Genomic DNA, 17,472 nt, shown 5'->3' with positions numbered 1-17,472 from the left:
TATTGAGTCTTCTCACCAGCCCAGCTTAATTTATTATTTTAATCAGAGGCAGTCTTTCCTTCCAGTCCAGGCTGACCTCAAACTCAAGATCCCCCTGCTTCAAGCTCCTACATGGTAGGATTACAGGTCTGTACCACTACAGATACAATAATAAATATTGTAATGATGCCACTAGCCCAGGCTAGCCCTAGCTAGGTAGCCAACCTGAAGCTGCGAGCCACCCAAATGGTTCATTCGAGTAAACCATAATGATAATAATTAATAATAATAATTGATAAAATAATGATAATGGTAAAATTGTGATAATTTTCATTTTATAATAAAGTATATAATATATAACATATATAATACAGCATGTTATATATCATATATTTTATACTTTATATTATTATATAATATAATAATAACTATTATTATTATTACTGAAATGATTGCAGGTTCATTTCTGTCGCAAGGCAAGGTGCAAAGAGCTCCCATGTGGCCTCTGCCAGGGACACCAGGCTGCAAAGTGATATTGTCATATTGCAACACCAGATTATCTAAGCCAATCCTGTGACCTTATGTGGAATGGCACTGGTTTATGGTTTATGTAGATATCCCCACAACCTCCACACTCAGGCTACTGAGCAGCCATGTCCCTGCAAGGACTGGCTACAGTGCCCTTTCATAGAGCATCCTCCTCCCTATTCCAGTCCACACTGTCCTGACCCCCATCCCCCATCCCCCATCCCCCATCCCCCATCCCCCATCCCCCTACATGTCAAACATGGCCACAGTGAAAAGAAAATGCTGCTGGGCACGTGGGTTTGGCCCCTTCTGAAATTTGTTTGAGGTAGCCAGAAATCGTGACATACTCCTGTAACCCCAGCTACCCAGGAGGGTGAAGGTAGGACCAGTGCAAGTTAAGACTATCCTGGGCTCAAGGACAGCCCAGGTAACTTGGTGACATACCATTGCAAAATAAGTAAAATGGGGGACTGGGGAGATGGCTCAGTGTAAAGGCTCCTGCCACCAAACCTGTTGACTAGTGTTTGACTCTTGCAAGTCATGTGGTAGAAAGAGAGATCTGACTTCCACAGGTGGTCTTCTGACTTCTACACACATGCTATAGCAGGAAACACACACACACACACACGCATGTATGTATGCATATACATGTATAAAATAAATGTGATTTTTTTTTAAGTGAGAAAAGGTGGACTGTCTGAGGATCTAGCTTAGTGTACAGTGCTTGCGTAGGATGTGTGGAGCCCTGAGTTCATTCCCTAGCACTACAGACAAAAAGCGGCTTCAGCACGATCCACTAGGACCATTGCCACATCAGCGAGATGCTGTCAGCCTCTGTCTAGCTTGAAAATAGGCACGTCAACCCTGGCTTTAGGAACCCTTACAGTTTGTAGACCTGTCTGCCACAGCTGGGAGAAGTTGCTTGAATGCAGATGGTCGTTTAAGCCAGACAGACTATGAGCTGTCAGTCAGCCAGGCTGGAATGAACCATTTAGGTGGCACGCAGCTGCATGTTGGCTACCTAGCTAGGGCTAGCCTGGGCTGGTGACATGCCCCTTAAGTCTCATCACTCCAGAGGTGGAGGCAGAAAGATTAGGCATTCAACTTATCCTCTGCTTCATCACAAGTTTAAGGCCAGCTTGGGCTACACGCGACCCTGTCTCGAAAGAAACAAAGCGTATCTGTGAACTATGCAGTCTCTAGAATCACAGAAACGTATTCTTCCACATACTTAGGTGGAGCATCCAGCTGTGGAGCTGGCTCCTGGAGAAGGCTGAGGGAGCTCCTTGGGAGCTGCCGGGCGGGGGGGGGGCGGGGGGGGGGGCAAGACCATGGGAGCAGGTGCAGAAGATTCAGTAGCACCCTGCTGGCAACAGGCCACCTCAGCATCCCCAACACTGCACTTCACTCCAGCTTGGCCTTCATCCACAGGGAAGATTCTGATTGGCCCCTTTATGAGTCAGGTGATCACTAAGAACCAATCACAGAAAGCCCCATGGTTGGTGCGCTCTGATTGGCTAGTTGAGTCATGTGGCTGCCTACACAGTACAATGGGGCTTTAATTGACAGTAGGGTCGCCTTAGCAGTGCTTCTCCCCTTGCAACTTTTCCCAGCTTCTGGTGGCTTCTAGACCCTTGTTTACCTTAGCTGTTACTGCTACTCCGGTCTCTATCTGTGCTTGTGCATCTGTCTTCTGCCTGTGTCCAGTTCTTAGAAGGATATAAAGAACAGGTGTAGGACTCACCCTAAATCTAGAATATTCCTTTATTGTACATATGAAACTCATATTTCTAAATAAGGTTGTATTTAGAGGTAGAGGTAGGTTTGAGTTTGGGGAGACACTATTCCCCCTCCGGCAGTGCATCTATCACATCACGGTCATCTGGGTGCTGGGAGACCCGCCCCAGCCCAGCAGTGGCTTCCACCCCAACTCTCCCTCTGCAGCCATCGGACTGTTTGCCTCCATGGCTGCGGTGTTCCTGGGTGGAGCCCGGGCCTCAGGCCTCCTTTTCCGGAGTCTCCTGTGGGACGTGGCTCGCTCTCCCATCGGCTTCTTTGAGCGCACGCCAGTCGGGAACCTGCTGAACCGCTTTTCCAAGGAGACAGACACAGTGGATGTGGACATCCCGGACAAGCTGAGGTCCCTTCTGACCTACGCCTTTGGGCTCCTGGAGGTCGGCCTGGCAGTGACGATGGCCACGCCTCTGGCCATTGTGGCCATCCTACCTCTCATGGTCCTCTATGCTGGGTTTCAGGTATGGAGAGGTCAGAGCCCAGGGCTAGCTGAGGTCACATCTATCAGTCCCCTGCCTCTGGGCAAGGCTCAGTGGGAGAGGTTCTGCAGCTTGCTAAGGGATGGAGAGACTAGAAGCCCCACCTCCTCCCAAGAGTTCCTCTGTGTCTAACGTTGGATCCTACGGCTGCAAAGTCTCCTCGCATTTGCACACTGCAGGGCACAATGCTGTATGGGTTGGATTATATTGTATTAAGATGTCTGTTTGGCCGGGCGTGGTACCGCATGCCTTTAATCCCAGCACTTGGGAGGCAGAGGCAGACAGATTTCTGAGTTCGAGGCCAGCCTGGTCTACAAAGTGAGTTCCAGGACAGGCCAGGGCTACACAGAGAAACCCTGTCTCAAAAAAAAAAATCTCTTTGGGAAGCAGATGTGAACTCCAGAGCTTTGCCGCCTGAGTGGACACACAGCCTGGCAGTCTGGGCTGCATGGGACACTCAACTAGTTGATCTTTAAGAAGCTCAGGCTAGCCGAGCCAGGCCTCAGTTTATACATGCGTTTACAAGAGGACAAGCAGACCTCAGTTGCCCTCTGCTCTGGCTCACCCCACCCCCCCACCCCCCCCACCCCCCCACCCCCCAACCTCCCCAACACCAAGGAAGTCTTTCATGAATCCAACCCAGGAAAGATTTTGATTGGCCTGTGATGGTCATGTGCCTGTTCTAAACCAATCATAGGGCCAATGCTCCGATCTGCTAGGCTGGGCCATGTGACCATTTATATGTCCATGTGACCATCTATATGTCTAGGGCAATTTCTGAGGGTACCTCCTTCCCAACCCTCCTGTTAGCAATCATGACTGCTAGTGGCCCCAGCTGCCCAGGTCATCTCTCAGTCTGCGGGACTTTTGGAATTAGGCAGAGAGAGCTTGAACTGGGTCCCATTGCTAGGATTCAGCAGCTGTCAGATCCCCCTGCTCTTGTGAAGGCAATCAAGGGGCCTGAGGAGGCCCAGCGGAGGGCATCTGTTCCTCCTTGTGCACTTACAGCCCCCTCTCTGTGTCTCTGCCCCTCCTCCCCTCTCCCGCCACAGAGCCTCTATGTGGCCACATCTTGCCAGCTGAGACGTCTAGAGTCGGCCCGCTACTCATCTGTGTGTTCCCATATGGCTGAGACCTTCCAGGGAAGTCTGGTGGTCAGGGCCTTCCGGGCCCAGGCATCCTTCACGGCTCAGCACGATGCTCTCATGGATGAGAACCAGAGGGTCAGTTTCCCGAAACTGGTGGCTGACAGGTAGGATGAGCCTGGGATCAGAGTAGATCTGGAACCCACTCCCCACAAGAGCTGCACTCTGTAGTTAGAGGGGTCACATGGCTTGAGGACAGTCACACAAGCTAGGGACCATCTGAGACTGAGTCCCACTCAGAACATCTGAACACACGGAACAACCAAAGTCCCTGGCCGTCAATGGGTTGGAGATACAGAAAGGATGGTTGCCAGGCAACCATACCAACCTCTGTTTCCTTGATGACAGGGATCTGGTATCCTTAATCTTTCATCACCTTTTGGGACTAAGAAAGAGCAAGACAACTCCCGGTTCTGCCAGTTGCAAGCTGGTAGACCCTGAACAAGTTACACAACCTCTCTGAGCCTCATTTATTCAACTACTACCACACTCAAGGTGGCTTTAAGGATTAAATCGTTACAGGGAGTGCTTGCCACATGCCTGTCACTGCTCCAGCCCTTCTTGAGCCTTAGTTTTCTCAGCTATCAAATGGGTATCAGTATCCTTCTCCCTTCTCAGGGACATGAGAGGCTCTTGTTCAGGCTAGGTCCCCAGCTCAGTGAACACGCCCAGGCTCATAATGCATGCTAGCTGTTGAATGGATGAATGGTAGAGCAGGACGCAGCAAGATAGATACACTGTGCCCATCCTTTGAAAATGCATTTGTTGAGCACATGCTTCATGCTGAAGTATGGACTGGAACTAGAGCCAGGGATGAGAAAACAAGATCCTTGTTGCCATAGAGCCCAGGGACTCTTAATGGTGACAGTAGTTGCTGACATTACAGGATTTGGCTGGGAAGAGAATCATTTGATGGAGGTCAGTGCATGAGGAGAAACAGAAACACAGGGTGGGCTCCCGGGAGAGGGCACGTTGGAGCTGAATGCACTCGAGGATGGGAACGTGGCCTAATGAGGAGGCAGGCCAGGGCTGCTTGCCTTGCAGGGGAGAGATGTGCTCATCAGAGCTCACTGTATAATGAATCCAGGCATGATGGCAGAAGCTTGTTGTCTCAACACTTGCGAGAGGGGGCTTGGGATGGAGGCATGTCAGTTCCCAAGGCTCACTGGCAAGCCAGCCTAACTCTCTTGCCAAGTTCTAAACCAGCCAGAGACCCTGTCTCACTGGTAGAGCCGGGTGGTGTCCTTGCACCTTTAATCTCAGCACTCAGGAGGCAGAGGCAGGTGAATCTCTTGAGTTCTTGAGTTTGAGGCCAGCCTGGTCTACAGAGTGAGTTCCAGGACAGCCAGGGCTACACAGAGAAACCCTGTCTCATAAATAAATAAATAAATAAATAAATAAATGGCATGTGACACCTGAGGAAGGACAGTTGAGATTGTCCTCTAGCTAGCACACACGAGTAGTTACCCGCACACCAGGGAGGTGGCAGGTGAGGAACAGGCTAGATCAGGGGTAGAAAATATACCTCTCTAAAACAGGAAGCTCTATGGAACACCCAGCATGTGTCAGGCCTGCAGCTGAGTCATTGGGTAAGACAGAATAGTGGTACCCCTCCTCCTGCAGTTAGGTCCCATTGCAGGACCCCAGGGGCTGGTGAGCATTTACCATGACCAGTCCACACCGTGCCCACTAAAGTGGGCCCTGCTGGCCCTGCTGAGCCCTGTTTCCCTTCACAGGTGGCTGGCTACTAACCTGGAGCTTCTAGGGAATGGCTTGGTATTCGTGGCTGCTACATGTGCTGTGCTGAGCAAGGCTCACCTAAGTGCTGGCCTCGTGGGCTTCTCGGTCTCCGCTGCCCTCCAGGTACTCCAGCATCTTACCCCTGGCTGGAGGTGGGTCAGATCAGAGATGGATGGACCCCTGCAGGAGTAGTTCCAAGGACTCCTGAGTCTCTACTGCCCAGAACTAGGGAAGTACACTTGTCAGGGAACTTTGAGTGACCTCAAGCAAGTAGCTCAAGACCCACTATGTGCCCATCTGAATAATGGGCCGGCACTGCCATTTCAGACATCCTGTAGATTAGCTGAGACACGTGAAGAGTGTTGAGAGCCAGTTTCCAGTGGTGTGTTTGTTGTTAGCTCTTGATAATATGCAGTGTTGGTCACAGTGTCTGTCCACAAATGCACACATACACACACTCTCTTATACACACATTCTCTCTCCTTTTTTACACACTGCTTACACACACACACACTCTTAAACACACTCACACACATTCTCCTCTCTCTTACATACTGCTTACACACTCTCACACACTCTTACATATACATATTCTCTCTCTCTCTTTCTCTCTCTCTCATATCTACACAGGCAATATCAGATTAAAAAAAAAAGTTGTTGCCCCGAGAGCTTTATAAATTGCTGTTCAAATCTCCTTTAAGGGTCAGTGCTCTGGGCAGAGCCACCATTAGGAAAAGCCATGGAGGGGTCATGTGGCAGCTGCCCCTGCTGTATCAGGCTGGCACAGCTGGAGAGGTCGAGCCAGAAGAAGGAGTAGAGACAAGGCAGGGCCAGCCATGGAACTGCTCATAGGTCCTGGCAAGGCGCTTGGAGGCTCAGAGTGAACATCTGGGGAGGCCTAGCCCCTCTGCGGAAGCTGCCTGAATGGAATCCACAGACCCAGATCTTGCTGGGGGTTCTGGGAAGGCCAGGCACACTCTCTGATCCTCTCTCTGTTTTGTGCCAGTAGATTTGTGAGAGAGTCACCTGCTTGCTCTATGCACTGTCTTATTAGCCAAGCCCCACCTCTGTGGGCCCAGGTCCTCAACTTCCCTTTTCCCACAGCCCCTCTTTCTTTGCCTCCCCTGGCACCTGGGTAGAGAGGAGGGCTTATGGGAACCCAGAGAAGCCCAGCTGAGGTGTGGTCTCATACCAGGTGACACAGACTCTGCAGTGGGTGGTCCGCAGCTGGACAGATCTGGAGAACAGCATGGTAGCCGTGGAGCGCGTGCAGGACTACGCTCGCATCCCCAAAGAGGTGAAGATTGGGAGATGGAATGAGGGACCGTGGTTCCAGGGTGGTGCCTGCCCCCCTCCTTTCCCACAAAGCAACATCCCTGTGGGCTGGAGTCACAGCCATTGTGGCAGCAATAGTGAAGAGTTAAAACCCTGCTTACTAGCTCTGCTGGGTATGTCATTCATCTGAGTGCCAAGCAGTAGTGACAGTGTCCCTGTAACAGCAGAGGGTGGGATGTTCCCTTATCTTTGTGATGACCTTACAGTGGCGTAGTCCAGCCATGCAGCAGGGCACAGGACAGGACAAGGCCATCACTGAGGCAGAGAACAATGCTGTTACAGTGACATCGTAACCAAGCAGCAAGCCAGGGAGGGACAGGACAGCCTCACAGCTGCAGTGTGCCAGAACAGACCAGTGGCGCATGACACTTCAGGAGTATGGCAGCAATGCCACAGGAACAGAGTGATGTAATGACGTGGCATCAAGCTGGCGTCAATGTTCACAACTAAACCCCAGCATTTGAAAGTGAGGCAGGAGGATTGCTGCTAGGTTGAAGCTAGCCTGGTCTATGTAGTGAGTTTGAGGTAGACTAGTCTGAGCCAAACAGAAGCTATGCTGGGTAGAAAGTTTGAAGTTAGCCTGGGAGACATAGCAAGTTAGGGGCTAGCCGGGGCTACATAGTAGGTTAGTAGCCAGTCTTAGCTATATAAAGCAAGCAGTAGCTACATAAGAAATTAGCGGTTAGTCTAGGCTACCTAGAGAGTTGCAGTGTAGCTGGGATAAACAGTGATTTGGAGGACAGCCTGGGTTAAATAATGAGTTAGAGGTTAGTCAGTGTTACAGGAATGTGAGACGCTAGCCTGGGCTGTAGACTGAGACCTTGTCCCAAAACAACAGTAGAACTATGCTAGAATGACCTGGAGTGGTTTCCAAATGGAAGGTGTATCAGGAAGCTGAGGTTCTGGGAAGGAGACCACCTGTGAGAAGCTTGGGGGGACAGCTCTTCTGACCTGTGCCCAACCTGTTCCTTGACCCAGGCTCCCTGGAGGCTGCCCACCTGCGCAGCCCAGCCTCTCTGGCCTTGTGGGGGACAGATTGAGTTCCGGGACTTTGGGCTCAGACACCGACCAGAGCTGCCCTTGGCTGTGCAGGGAGTGTCCCTGAAGATCCATGCAGGAGAGAAGGTGGGCAGCCCTCGCGTTACCGCCTTGTGGGCATCAGACTCCAAGTCTGAGACCCCTGCCCAGGTTTCTCAGATTCCAGCTCACACACCCTGATCTGCCTCTAGGGGTGGCTTCCTGGATCTCCCTTGATCTCCCTGTATGAGGGGCGTGTTGGGCTGCATAGAAGGATGAATAAGGGATAGATGAGAGAGGATGGACTGTAGGCAAGAGTGAGACCCATGGATAATGTCGGGAATGACTGGAAGGAAAGATGGGGAGTAAATGAAAGAATACATGGACAGACTAGTTGATGGATGGAAGAAAGACCAGGGGCTGGAAGGAGAAGGTATGGGTAGATCAGGATGCCGGGGAAGAGGGGAGCTGGGAGCTGGGATGGAAGGATGAGCGATGTGTTGAGGGGGCATGCTCAGTGGAGGGTGAGTGTCTTAGTCAGGGTTTCTATTCCTGCACAGACATCATGACCAAGGAACAAGTTGAGGAAGAAAGGGTTTATTCAGCTTACACACTTACGTTGCTGTTCATCACCAAAGGAAGTCAGGCCTGGAACATACACAGGGCAGGGAGCAGGAGCTGATGCAGAGGCCATGGAGGAATGCTGCTTACTGGCTTGCTTCCCCTGGCTTGCTCAGTTTGCTTTCTTATAGAACCCAAGACTACCAGCCCAGAGATGGCACCACCCACAATGGGCCCTCCTTCCTTGATCACTAATTGAGAAAATGCCTTACAGCTGGATCTCATGGAGGCACTTTCTCACCTGAAGCTCCTTTCTGTGGTAACTCCAGCTTGTGTCAAGTTGACACACAAAACCAGCCAGGACAGTGAGCACAGAGACAAGTCCTGTGCAGGGCAAGAGTCTTTCAGATAGGTATCCAGGAATCCCAGGGCTGGGGCAGACCTGCTCTGTGTGGGTCTCAGTCTTCCGTTACCTGGCAGGTGGGCATCGTGGGCAGAACAGGGGCCGGGAAGTCCTCCCTGGCTTGGGGCCTGCTGCGGCTTCAGGAGGCTGCCGAGGGTAATATCTGGATCGATGGGGTCCCTATCACCCATGTGGGGCTGCACACACTGAGGTCCCGAATCACCATCATCCCTCAGGTGAGGCCTAGGACCCTGGAGAGAGATGGGGGAGGGAGCTATGGTATGCCCCAGTCCTGACCCCGGCATCCCTCCGGCCAGGACCCTGTCCTGTTCCCAGGCTCTCTGCGGATGAACCTGGACCTGCTTCAGGAGCACACAGATGAAGGCATCTGGGCAGCGCTGGAGACAGTGCAGCTCAAGGCCTTCGTGACCAGCCTGCCTGGCCAGCTGCAATATGAGTGTGCAGGCCAGGGAGATGACCTGAGGTATGGCCATCCACCAATGGCAGGGCCAGAAGGAAGTGGGCAAGGGTAGGGACAGTCTGGGCTCTGCACAGACTCCAGGGAACAGCCCCCTTCTGCTAATATTGGTCCCAATCCTTTCCTGCAGTCCCAACCCTCGGGATCTCCGTACTATGATCTTTTTCCCATGGCGAAACCTAGCCTAGACTCTTGATCCTACTCCATATTCAATTTTGAAAGGAAACATATTGGCTCAGGACCCCCAAGACCAAGATTTATATGCCCCAGAGGGGCAGAAGGCAGTGATAAAGGGCTGGAGGATAAGGGAGAGAGGGAAGGGAAGAGGGAGAGAGGGAAGGGGTATTAGCCCCAGAGGGACAAAGGACTGCCCCTGGGTGGAGAGGAGACAGATATGGCCCATGGGAAAATGGCAGTTTGTTTATAAAGGTATAAGGGGAAACCCTGTATTAGGATGGGGTGTTTAATTTTGATTGGGCATGTTAATTAGGATGGCCAAAGGGGGCTTTTGATTGCCCACTTCAATATTTTGATAGCTGGATCTTGGTAGTCAGCCTCAGAAGGAGGAAGCAACCAAATAAGAGAATAGACCTTGGTAGCTAGCTTCAGGAATGTAGCTTATGGCTTTTAGCAAGGCAGGGGGAATGGGAGGGAAGGGCAAGGCCTGCCAGAGCCACACCCCCATGCTCACCCTGGCCACAGTCCCTTCAGCTTTGCTACAAAATACTATGCTTGATGTTGGCACTGATCTCAGATTTGTTGTAGCTAAGTGATAATGTGTGTTCTTTCCATGAAGTAAGTGTGTGTGTGTGTGTGTGTGTGTGTGTGTGTGTGTGTAGACCAAAGGTCAACCTTGGCCTCTATAGCTCTCCACCTTGTCTTGAGGCAGGGTCTCTCACTGAACCAGGTGCTCATTGCTTCTCCTAGGCTGGTGGGCTAAAAGGTTCCCAGGGTTCCCCCCTGTCTCTGCCTTCCCAGAGCTGGGATTACAGACACGTGCCATCGTGACCAGCTTCTGTGTGCGTGTTGGCGATCTGATCCCAGGTCCTCATGTTTGCAAAGCAGGAATTTTCCAGCCTGAACCATCATCTCTAGTAATGCCTTCTGCCACAATGTTTTAAAGATGAACTACACATAACATAAACAGAGGCTGGAGAGAAACATTGTACTATTTTTTTCCTAGTGCAGGACGATTAACTAGAGCCTTGTGCTCACTGAGGAAATGCGCTAGTGCTCTCCTGCTCTCCTGCCCTAGCCTTTCCTGTGTTTGAGGTTAGCATCGTGAAGGAACCATCATTCATTATGCATAGCTGGTCCTCGTGGTGCAGGCTTGTGATCCCAGCTCTCAAGGGCTGAGCTAGGAAGATTTCAAGTTTGAGACCAGCCTGGGCTACATAATAAGATGAGACATTGTCTCAAAAAAAAAAAAAAAAAAAACAAGACCAAGTAAGGCTGTGTTCCACACCATTAATCCCAGCGTTCAGAAGGCAGATGCAGGCAGATCTCTGTGAGTGTGAGGACTGGTCTACACAGTGAGTTTCAGGCCAGCCAGGGCTACATGGTAAGATCCTGTTTCAAATAAAGGGACACACAAAAGGGGCAATAGTCACCTTCTGAGGCTGGTATCCACTTAAACACTTAGTATGTTGTGATGGGGGCTGGGAGATGCTCAGTGGGTTAAGTGCTTGCTGAGCAAGTGGGAAGACCAGAGTTCAAATCCCCTGAGTGCATGTAAGAGCCAGGTGGGCTAAGCAGCTGCCTATCATCTCAGTACTCAGGATGCAGAGATGGAAGATTCCTGGATCAAGCTAGCTAGGCAGACTAGCTAACTCAGCCTGGGTTCAAGGAGAAAGTGATATCAACCGCCTCTGTTGATAAAGTAGAGAATGATTGAGGAAGACACTTGATGTCAGCCTCTGGCCTCCACACACATGTACACATACATGCACCCGCAGAGAAGAAGAAGAAAACAAGTGGAGATCCCAAGGCCCAGAATGTGTGAATGAGTTGCCACAGTCAACCTACACCAAGGCAACAGGAATGGAATCGTCCCACCCCTGAAGACTTGGGTCCTCATGGTGGGATGGGGACAACACCTACAGGCTCCATCCGCAGCTGTCTCCAGAGCCAGCTTGTAGACAGACCTGTACTAACCCATGACACCGCCTTAGCCTAACCATGCAGCTTATTCACAGCGTGGGTCAGAAACAGCTCCTGTGCCTGGCACGAGCCCTTCTCCGGAAAACCCAGATCCTCATCCTGGACGAGGCGACTGCCTCTGTGGACCCAGGGACGGAGATGCAGATGCAGGCGGCCCTGGAGCGCTGGTTTACACAGTGTACCGTACTGCTTATCGCTCACCGCCTGCGCTCCGTGATGGACTGTGCCAGGTAAGATGTCCCTCCTGACAGTGGTGCACAGGGCCAGGGAGGCATGGGAAGACATGGAACGTGTGCAAGTGTCCTGGGATGGCTCACAAAGTGCCCACTGTGTGAGGAGCATGACCAAGCCCCCGGGGAAAGGCATTTGGCACGGAACCCGTGCATCCAGGAAGTTGGGGGTGGGGGGTCAGGTAGCAGCTTGGGAAGTCAGACATCTGGGGGAGTGAATTAAAAGTCGAGCTGGGCTCTCTCTCAGTGACAAGAGCCTCAGCTACTGTCACAAGAACTGCCCCATGTCTTCCTTGCAGAGTCCTAGTCATGGATGAGGGGCAGGTGGCAGAAAGTGGCAGTCCTGCTCAGCTGCTGGCCCAGAAAGGCCTGTTTTACAGGCTAGCCCATGAGTCGGGCCTCGCTTGAATAAGGATTCTTACCAACCCCCGTGGAGCCAGCCATAGAGCCTGCAGTGGCTGGAGATGCCAGAGACTCCAATCTAAACTCCTCTTTGGGAGGGAGATGGCAGAGAAAGTGATGGAGTATTGGGATACCAGACCCAGAAGAACCCAGCACGCCCAGGTTGGCCTGAGCAAGGCCATGCCCACCCCAGGCCAAAGAGAATGGTAACTCTCAGCCCAAGCTGTCTACTTCAAGGCCACGCCCACTCCAGGCCAATCAGATTGGATGCCCTGGACCCAGGTGATGGTGTGCACATATTCCCTAACTCCTTATTTTGAAGTCATTGTAGATTTCAGTCACAGTTTTAAGAAATAACACGGAGAGAAACTGTGACCCCTCTGCCCTGTTTATTCCAAGGGTGACACCTTGTCCAACTCTAGAGCATCACACCGACTCTGACCGACTCGTCTTTACAACTCCTCTGTTGGTCTCGTGTCTGTGTTTGGATTCAGTGCTTTGTGTTCTCGTTGGTTTTTGAGACAGGATTTCACATAGCCCAGGCTAGCCCTGAACTCTCTTTGTTGCTGAGGATGTCCTTGAACGTCTGATGCTCCTGCAAACCCAAGGCTTTGTGTGTGCTGGACCATCGCTCTTAACAACTGCGTTACCTCCCCAGCTCTAGACTCAGTTCTGCACCTGTTTAAAATTGTAATAGTGAAGGGTCTCTTACTATGTATCCCAGGCTGGCCTCAAACTCAAGATCCTCCTGTCTCAGTCTCCGGAGTGCTGGGATGACAGGCATATGCCACTACACCTATCTTGACTCACTTCAGTTAAGTAGTGACATAACCACCACTGTCAGCTGTGGGTCAGGGCTGGCAAGTCCTGTGTATGATAGTGTGCTGGTTGCATCCTTAGCTTCTACTCAGAGGTGCCCTTCAATCACTGACTGATCAGCCCTAGTAGAACCCATGACTCCCTGATGATGCACAGGCAGTGATGTGTTGGGTTCAGGAAAGGATTCCTGCTTGCTTCTAGGACACAGAGCCTGTTCTTCCTCTACCCTGAGGCATCTCTGATTAGCTACCCTTAATAAACAGTTTATGGGGTTTCCTTTCAGCCCAGAAGATTCCCCTTTGCTAGTATAGCCTGCAGCTCATTCTGAGGGTTTCTGTGGGACAAGGAGCCAGCTTCATCACCATGGCTACTTTTCTTGTGCAAAAAAAGGAAACTGGAGCCAAAAAGTGGGGACAAGGGGTATCTAGTGCCCAAGTGGAAACTTGTTCCTGGGCTTCTAATGACCCAGTCCCAGAGGTCCTGTGGGCAGTTCTGCCCTGGAGGAGCCAGAGATGGGGCACACAGCACTTGGCCTGCCATTCAGCAGCCTGGCCTGGAGCAGAGGCTGCTGTGTGTCTGCAAATCCAGCTGGGGGTGCAGGGGGGACTCTGTGGAGACCCCAGCTTGGTCTGGGAATAGAGCCTGACCCATAGGGTAGCCATCACATGGGAGCTTCAGGTAGGCAGGCATGGTAGTCCAGGCCATTAATTCCTTAGCCAAGGTCTCCTGCCTGCAGGGCCCAGCCTGTGGAAGGATCAGCAGTCAGCCCCAGCAGTCCACAGGGCACACATTCTCAGGCTCTGGCTGTCCTCAGCAGGTCACAGGGCACATATTCTCAGGCTTTTGCTGCCCCTTGTTCTTTCCTGTGGTGTTGGGGATGGAACCCATGCCTGGTAAACATTATCCCTAATCTACTTCCCTGTGTGACACTGAAAGTGTCTCAGCTATGCCACAGTGTCCCTCTACACTGCAGGTACTACTGTGTACCAGGCATGGCTGTAACTGCAGGTCACTCAGAAGAGGCAGGCACCATCATTCGGCTCCTTCCATCCTACATCCCTCTGTGGATGTCCTGAGTCACTAAAACCCCTTTGACAGAAGAGAAAACTGAGGCCCAGCAGGCCAGCTTCCCGGCCACCAGGCCTCACCACCTCCTCAGCATGTGCCTGGAATCCATCTACCCTAGATTCCTGCCTCAAGGGCGGAAGCTGAGGACGTGCTTGCTCCTGTTCTTCAACTGAGAGACTTGCTTGAGAAGTTGGAGGTTTGTCCACTGTGTGTCTCCAGAGCCCTGCATAGCACACAGCATGGACATAGCACATTCTGATTGGGCGAGCCAAGGGCAGGAAGGAGGGACTAGTGAATACAACCCACTGGTTGGCAAGTGGGCTCGGGATTCAGGCCCTGCACCAGGTGTTTTTCTGAACTGTTGCAAACCCATTAAACCTCAGCCAGCGGTGTGTGATGACCACCACCACACCAATGCAGGATCTGCAGTACCTAAAGGGTTAAGTTCAAGAGGCCCTGGTGACAACAGTCCAATCCGTAGGCTCTGTCTTATCTGAGAACCATGGCTCTATGTGGAGCTGTGTGGGACACTCTAGCGAAGGAAACCGTCTGGATGAGCAGAGACCAATAAGCAGAGACCAGAGGAGCAAAGCCAGTTTGAACCAGGACTTGGGGGAGGACACTGGAAGATTGTGACAGAGTTACACCATTGACTCCTGCGTTCACGGGATCAGTGTGGCTTCTGTGTGAAAGACAGACTGTGTAACTGAGTAGGGTTGCTAAAGACAGACGTCAGGAGAGCCCCAAGGAAGAGCCTTTCTCTTATGCTCTGAAGCCCTGCTTTGATTAATGTTTCCCTCAGCTGCCTCTTCACAGAGCAGATTAAACTTGACCCTGGGACCCAATGCCCCATTCCAGTTAATTCCTCAGTGAGCTCTCAAAGGCTGGAGCTGGAGTTCAGAAACACATCCTACACACCGTGAACAGGGTCAACACCGCAGGCCCATGGGTCTGCTGTGGGGCTCACCTGTATAGCACGTGGTGATATTGAGCTGGTGGGCAACCGCGAGCACAGTACAGCCTTCAAACTGTGTCCGAATGATGGACTGAGTGGGGACATCCATCGCTAAGTCCACAGTCACTGTTGCCCCATCAAACACTGGAATGTCTTCCTCAGTAGGGCCCAGGCCAGCCACACAAGTTGGCGCTGCCTGATGCTAGGAAGGGAGAAAAGGTCAGAGACAGGCGCTCACACTACCCCATGCTGAACCAGGCCTGGGGTACAAAAAAGCTAGCAGACAGTTTGATCAGCTGTGGGCAGGGAACACAACCACTCCTCATAGCCATGCCCGTGACAGACATTACTAATCAATCATACTACACCTTCTAGTGAGCAGGAAATGAGCTTAGAGTCATCCCCAGCACAAGGCTCAGAGGTGATATTCAAAGTATAAACCCAGTTTGGCATGGATGACATCGTGAATAGCAAAAGTGACTCAGTACCCATGCATCTCATTGAGCTGCAGGGTCCGCAGCACTGGCTGGGCTCAGACACGTGCCTGGCCTTGGCCAATGGGATGCTGGCAGAATCCCGATGAGAGAATGAACACTGAGCATGCTCACTCTTACACATCTCCCATCACCATGACAACTTGCCGTGGCTGGTCTGGGGAGGGGGCTGGTAAAATATATAGAGGCCAAATAGAACAGCCAATAGCTAGCTGTTCTTCCCATCCCTACCTCCTGCCCCATGATTGAGCCCAGCCAAGATCAGCACAGCCACTGACTGAGTGAATACCCTAGCATGGGACCAGAATGGAAGCTGGTTGGCTGCCCAGTGAGGAATGACTGAAGCTGGCACAGAGGCAGGAGGGCAGAATGTTCAAACACTCGACCCCTGCCTGCCGACCTACCTCAGATTCTCCCTGCCTTCTTCACGCTTGTGATTCGGCTTCTCCAGCAAGGCAGACATGAAACCCTTCAGATGAGGGAGCTCCGAGGCCATGCAGACCCCATCAGAGCCCCAGTTAAATGGGTCCAGATTCATGCAGAGGGAACCTGGAAACAAAATGGGGTCCTGTGCCAGGACAGTAGCCAGCATGTGCTAAATCTAGAAAGGTCCCCACAGACTGATGTTTAGAGCCCTTGTCCCTCACCTGGTGACGTTATTTGGGGGATTCTGAGGACCCTTTAGGAAGTGTGTCCTGGCTGCTGGGGACAGACCTGATCCTGTTTGGGCTCCTGCTCCCAGGTTGCCTGGCATGCAGAGTCATCAGCACACACCCCTAAACTATGACTATGTTCTCCCCGCTATGATGGACAACCAAGTGAATTTGAAGGCCCAATTAAAAGCACATTAGGGGACTTCCAGGGAGGGGTAGGTGACCTCTATCATTGGCTCTATTGCTAGGGACATGGTTCATTGCTGGAGAAGTCTGGAAACTGTCGCTCAGGAAGTCTGAAAACTGCTGCTGACCCATTGTTAGCAGCCTCAGGCCAGGTGGCAGGGCAGCTTCTGAGGCCTGGGCTTGCCCAGTTCTTAGAAACAGAGATTTAGGCCTAGTCTCCTGAACTGCCCATTTGAAGCCTGTCATGGAGTCAGCCTGTCTCAACAGGCCCCTCGTGTGTCTGAGTCCCTGGTGGTCATGCTGTTTGAGGAGGCTGTGGAACCTTTAGGAGGTGTGGCCTTGCTCGAGGAATTGCATCACTAGGTGGCGGGTTTTGAGGGCTCCCAGCCTCATCCCACTTCCTGTTCTTTCTCCTTGTGTATGGACGGAATGTGGTAGCTTTGCTTCCTGCTCCTGCTTCCATACCTTCCCTGCCATTATGGACTCTACCTCTGGAACTGTGAGCCAAATTATACCTTTCTCAGAGTTGCTTGCGGTGGTGCTATTTCATCACGGCAGCAGAAGAGTAACTGACATGCGCACCCAACCCCACCTCCAGAATAGACTCTCAGAGAAGCCCAAGGAAAGCCACAACCAGATCAACGCATTAGGGAACTGCTGCCCACAGGGATCAGTCTAGAAAAGTCTTATTTGTGGCTTAGATGTAGGAAGTGCTAGAGAGTAACACACTGACTCCTGTAACGGGCAGAGAAGACAGTGTCTTCCTGAGCCCCTCACTATGAAAATTCACAAATGCTCTGGTCCCTTGAATGAAATGGTACACATGTGTATATTTATGTGTGTGCACATATCATGTGAGTGTGAATGTATACATTTGTGTATACATATGTTAATATGTACATTTATATGTTCGCATGTATATATTTACTGTGTGTTGTAAATTTATATCTGTGTACATGTACATATAGATGTATATATTGGAGTGTGTACATGCATATAATTTTGTTTGAAACTATATCTGTGTATACATGTGTCTATTTATATGT

The 17,472-nt window shown here is 51.4% G+C and overlaps 1 protein-coding gene across 5 annotated transcripts in view; it reads left to right on the top strand.

The window, feature by feature from the left end:
* The window catches only part of Abcc6 (ATP-binding cassette, sub-family C (CFTR/MRP), member 6), a 56,382-nt gene extending 41,399 nt beyond the window's left edge, over nt 1-14,983 (top strand). Inside the window, exons 22-30 of one of the 5 annotated variants that reach the window (XM_006540945.4) lie at nt 2,452-2,762; nt 3,833-4,032; nt 5,662-5,788; nt 6,861-6,962; nt 7,979-8,125; nt 9,059-9,217; nt 9,299-9,465; nt 11,655-11,849; nt 12,149-14,983. In XM_006540945.4, coding sequence (XP_006541008.3) covers nt 2,452-2,762; nt 3,833-4,032; nt 5,662-5,788; nt 6,861-6,962; nt 7,979-8,125; nt 9,059-9,217; nt 9,299-9,465; nt 11,655-11,849; nt 12,149-12,257 — 1,517 coding nt within the window. In that variant the 3' untranslated portion in view covers nt 12,258-14,983. The other 4 variants (NM_018795.2, XM_006540946.4, XR_391346.4 and 1 more) reach the window with 4 other exon arrangements.
* Nucleotides 14,984-17,472: the final 2,489 nt, after the last annotated feature.

This window comes from Mus musculus, chromosome 7 (assembly GCF_000001635.26).
Source record: "Mus musculus strain C57BL/6J chromosome 7, GRCm38.p6 C57BL/6J".
NCBI lineage: Eukaryota > Metazoa > Chordata > Mammalia > Rodentia > Muridae > Mus > Mus musculus.
Note: the sequence above shows the minus strand (reverse complement) of the source record. Positions and strands in the feature narration are given on the sequence as shown.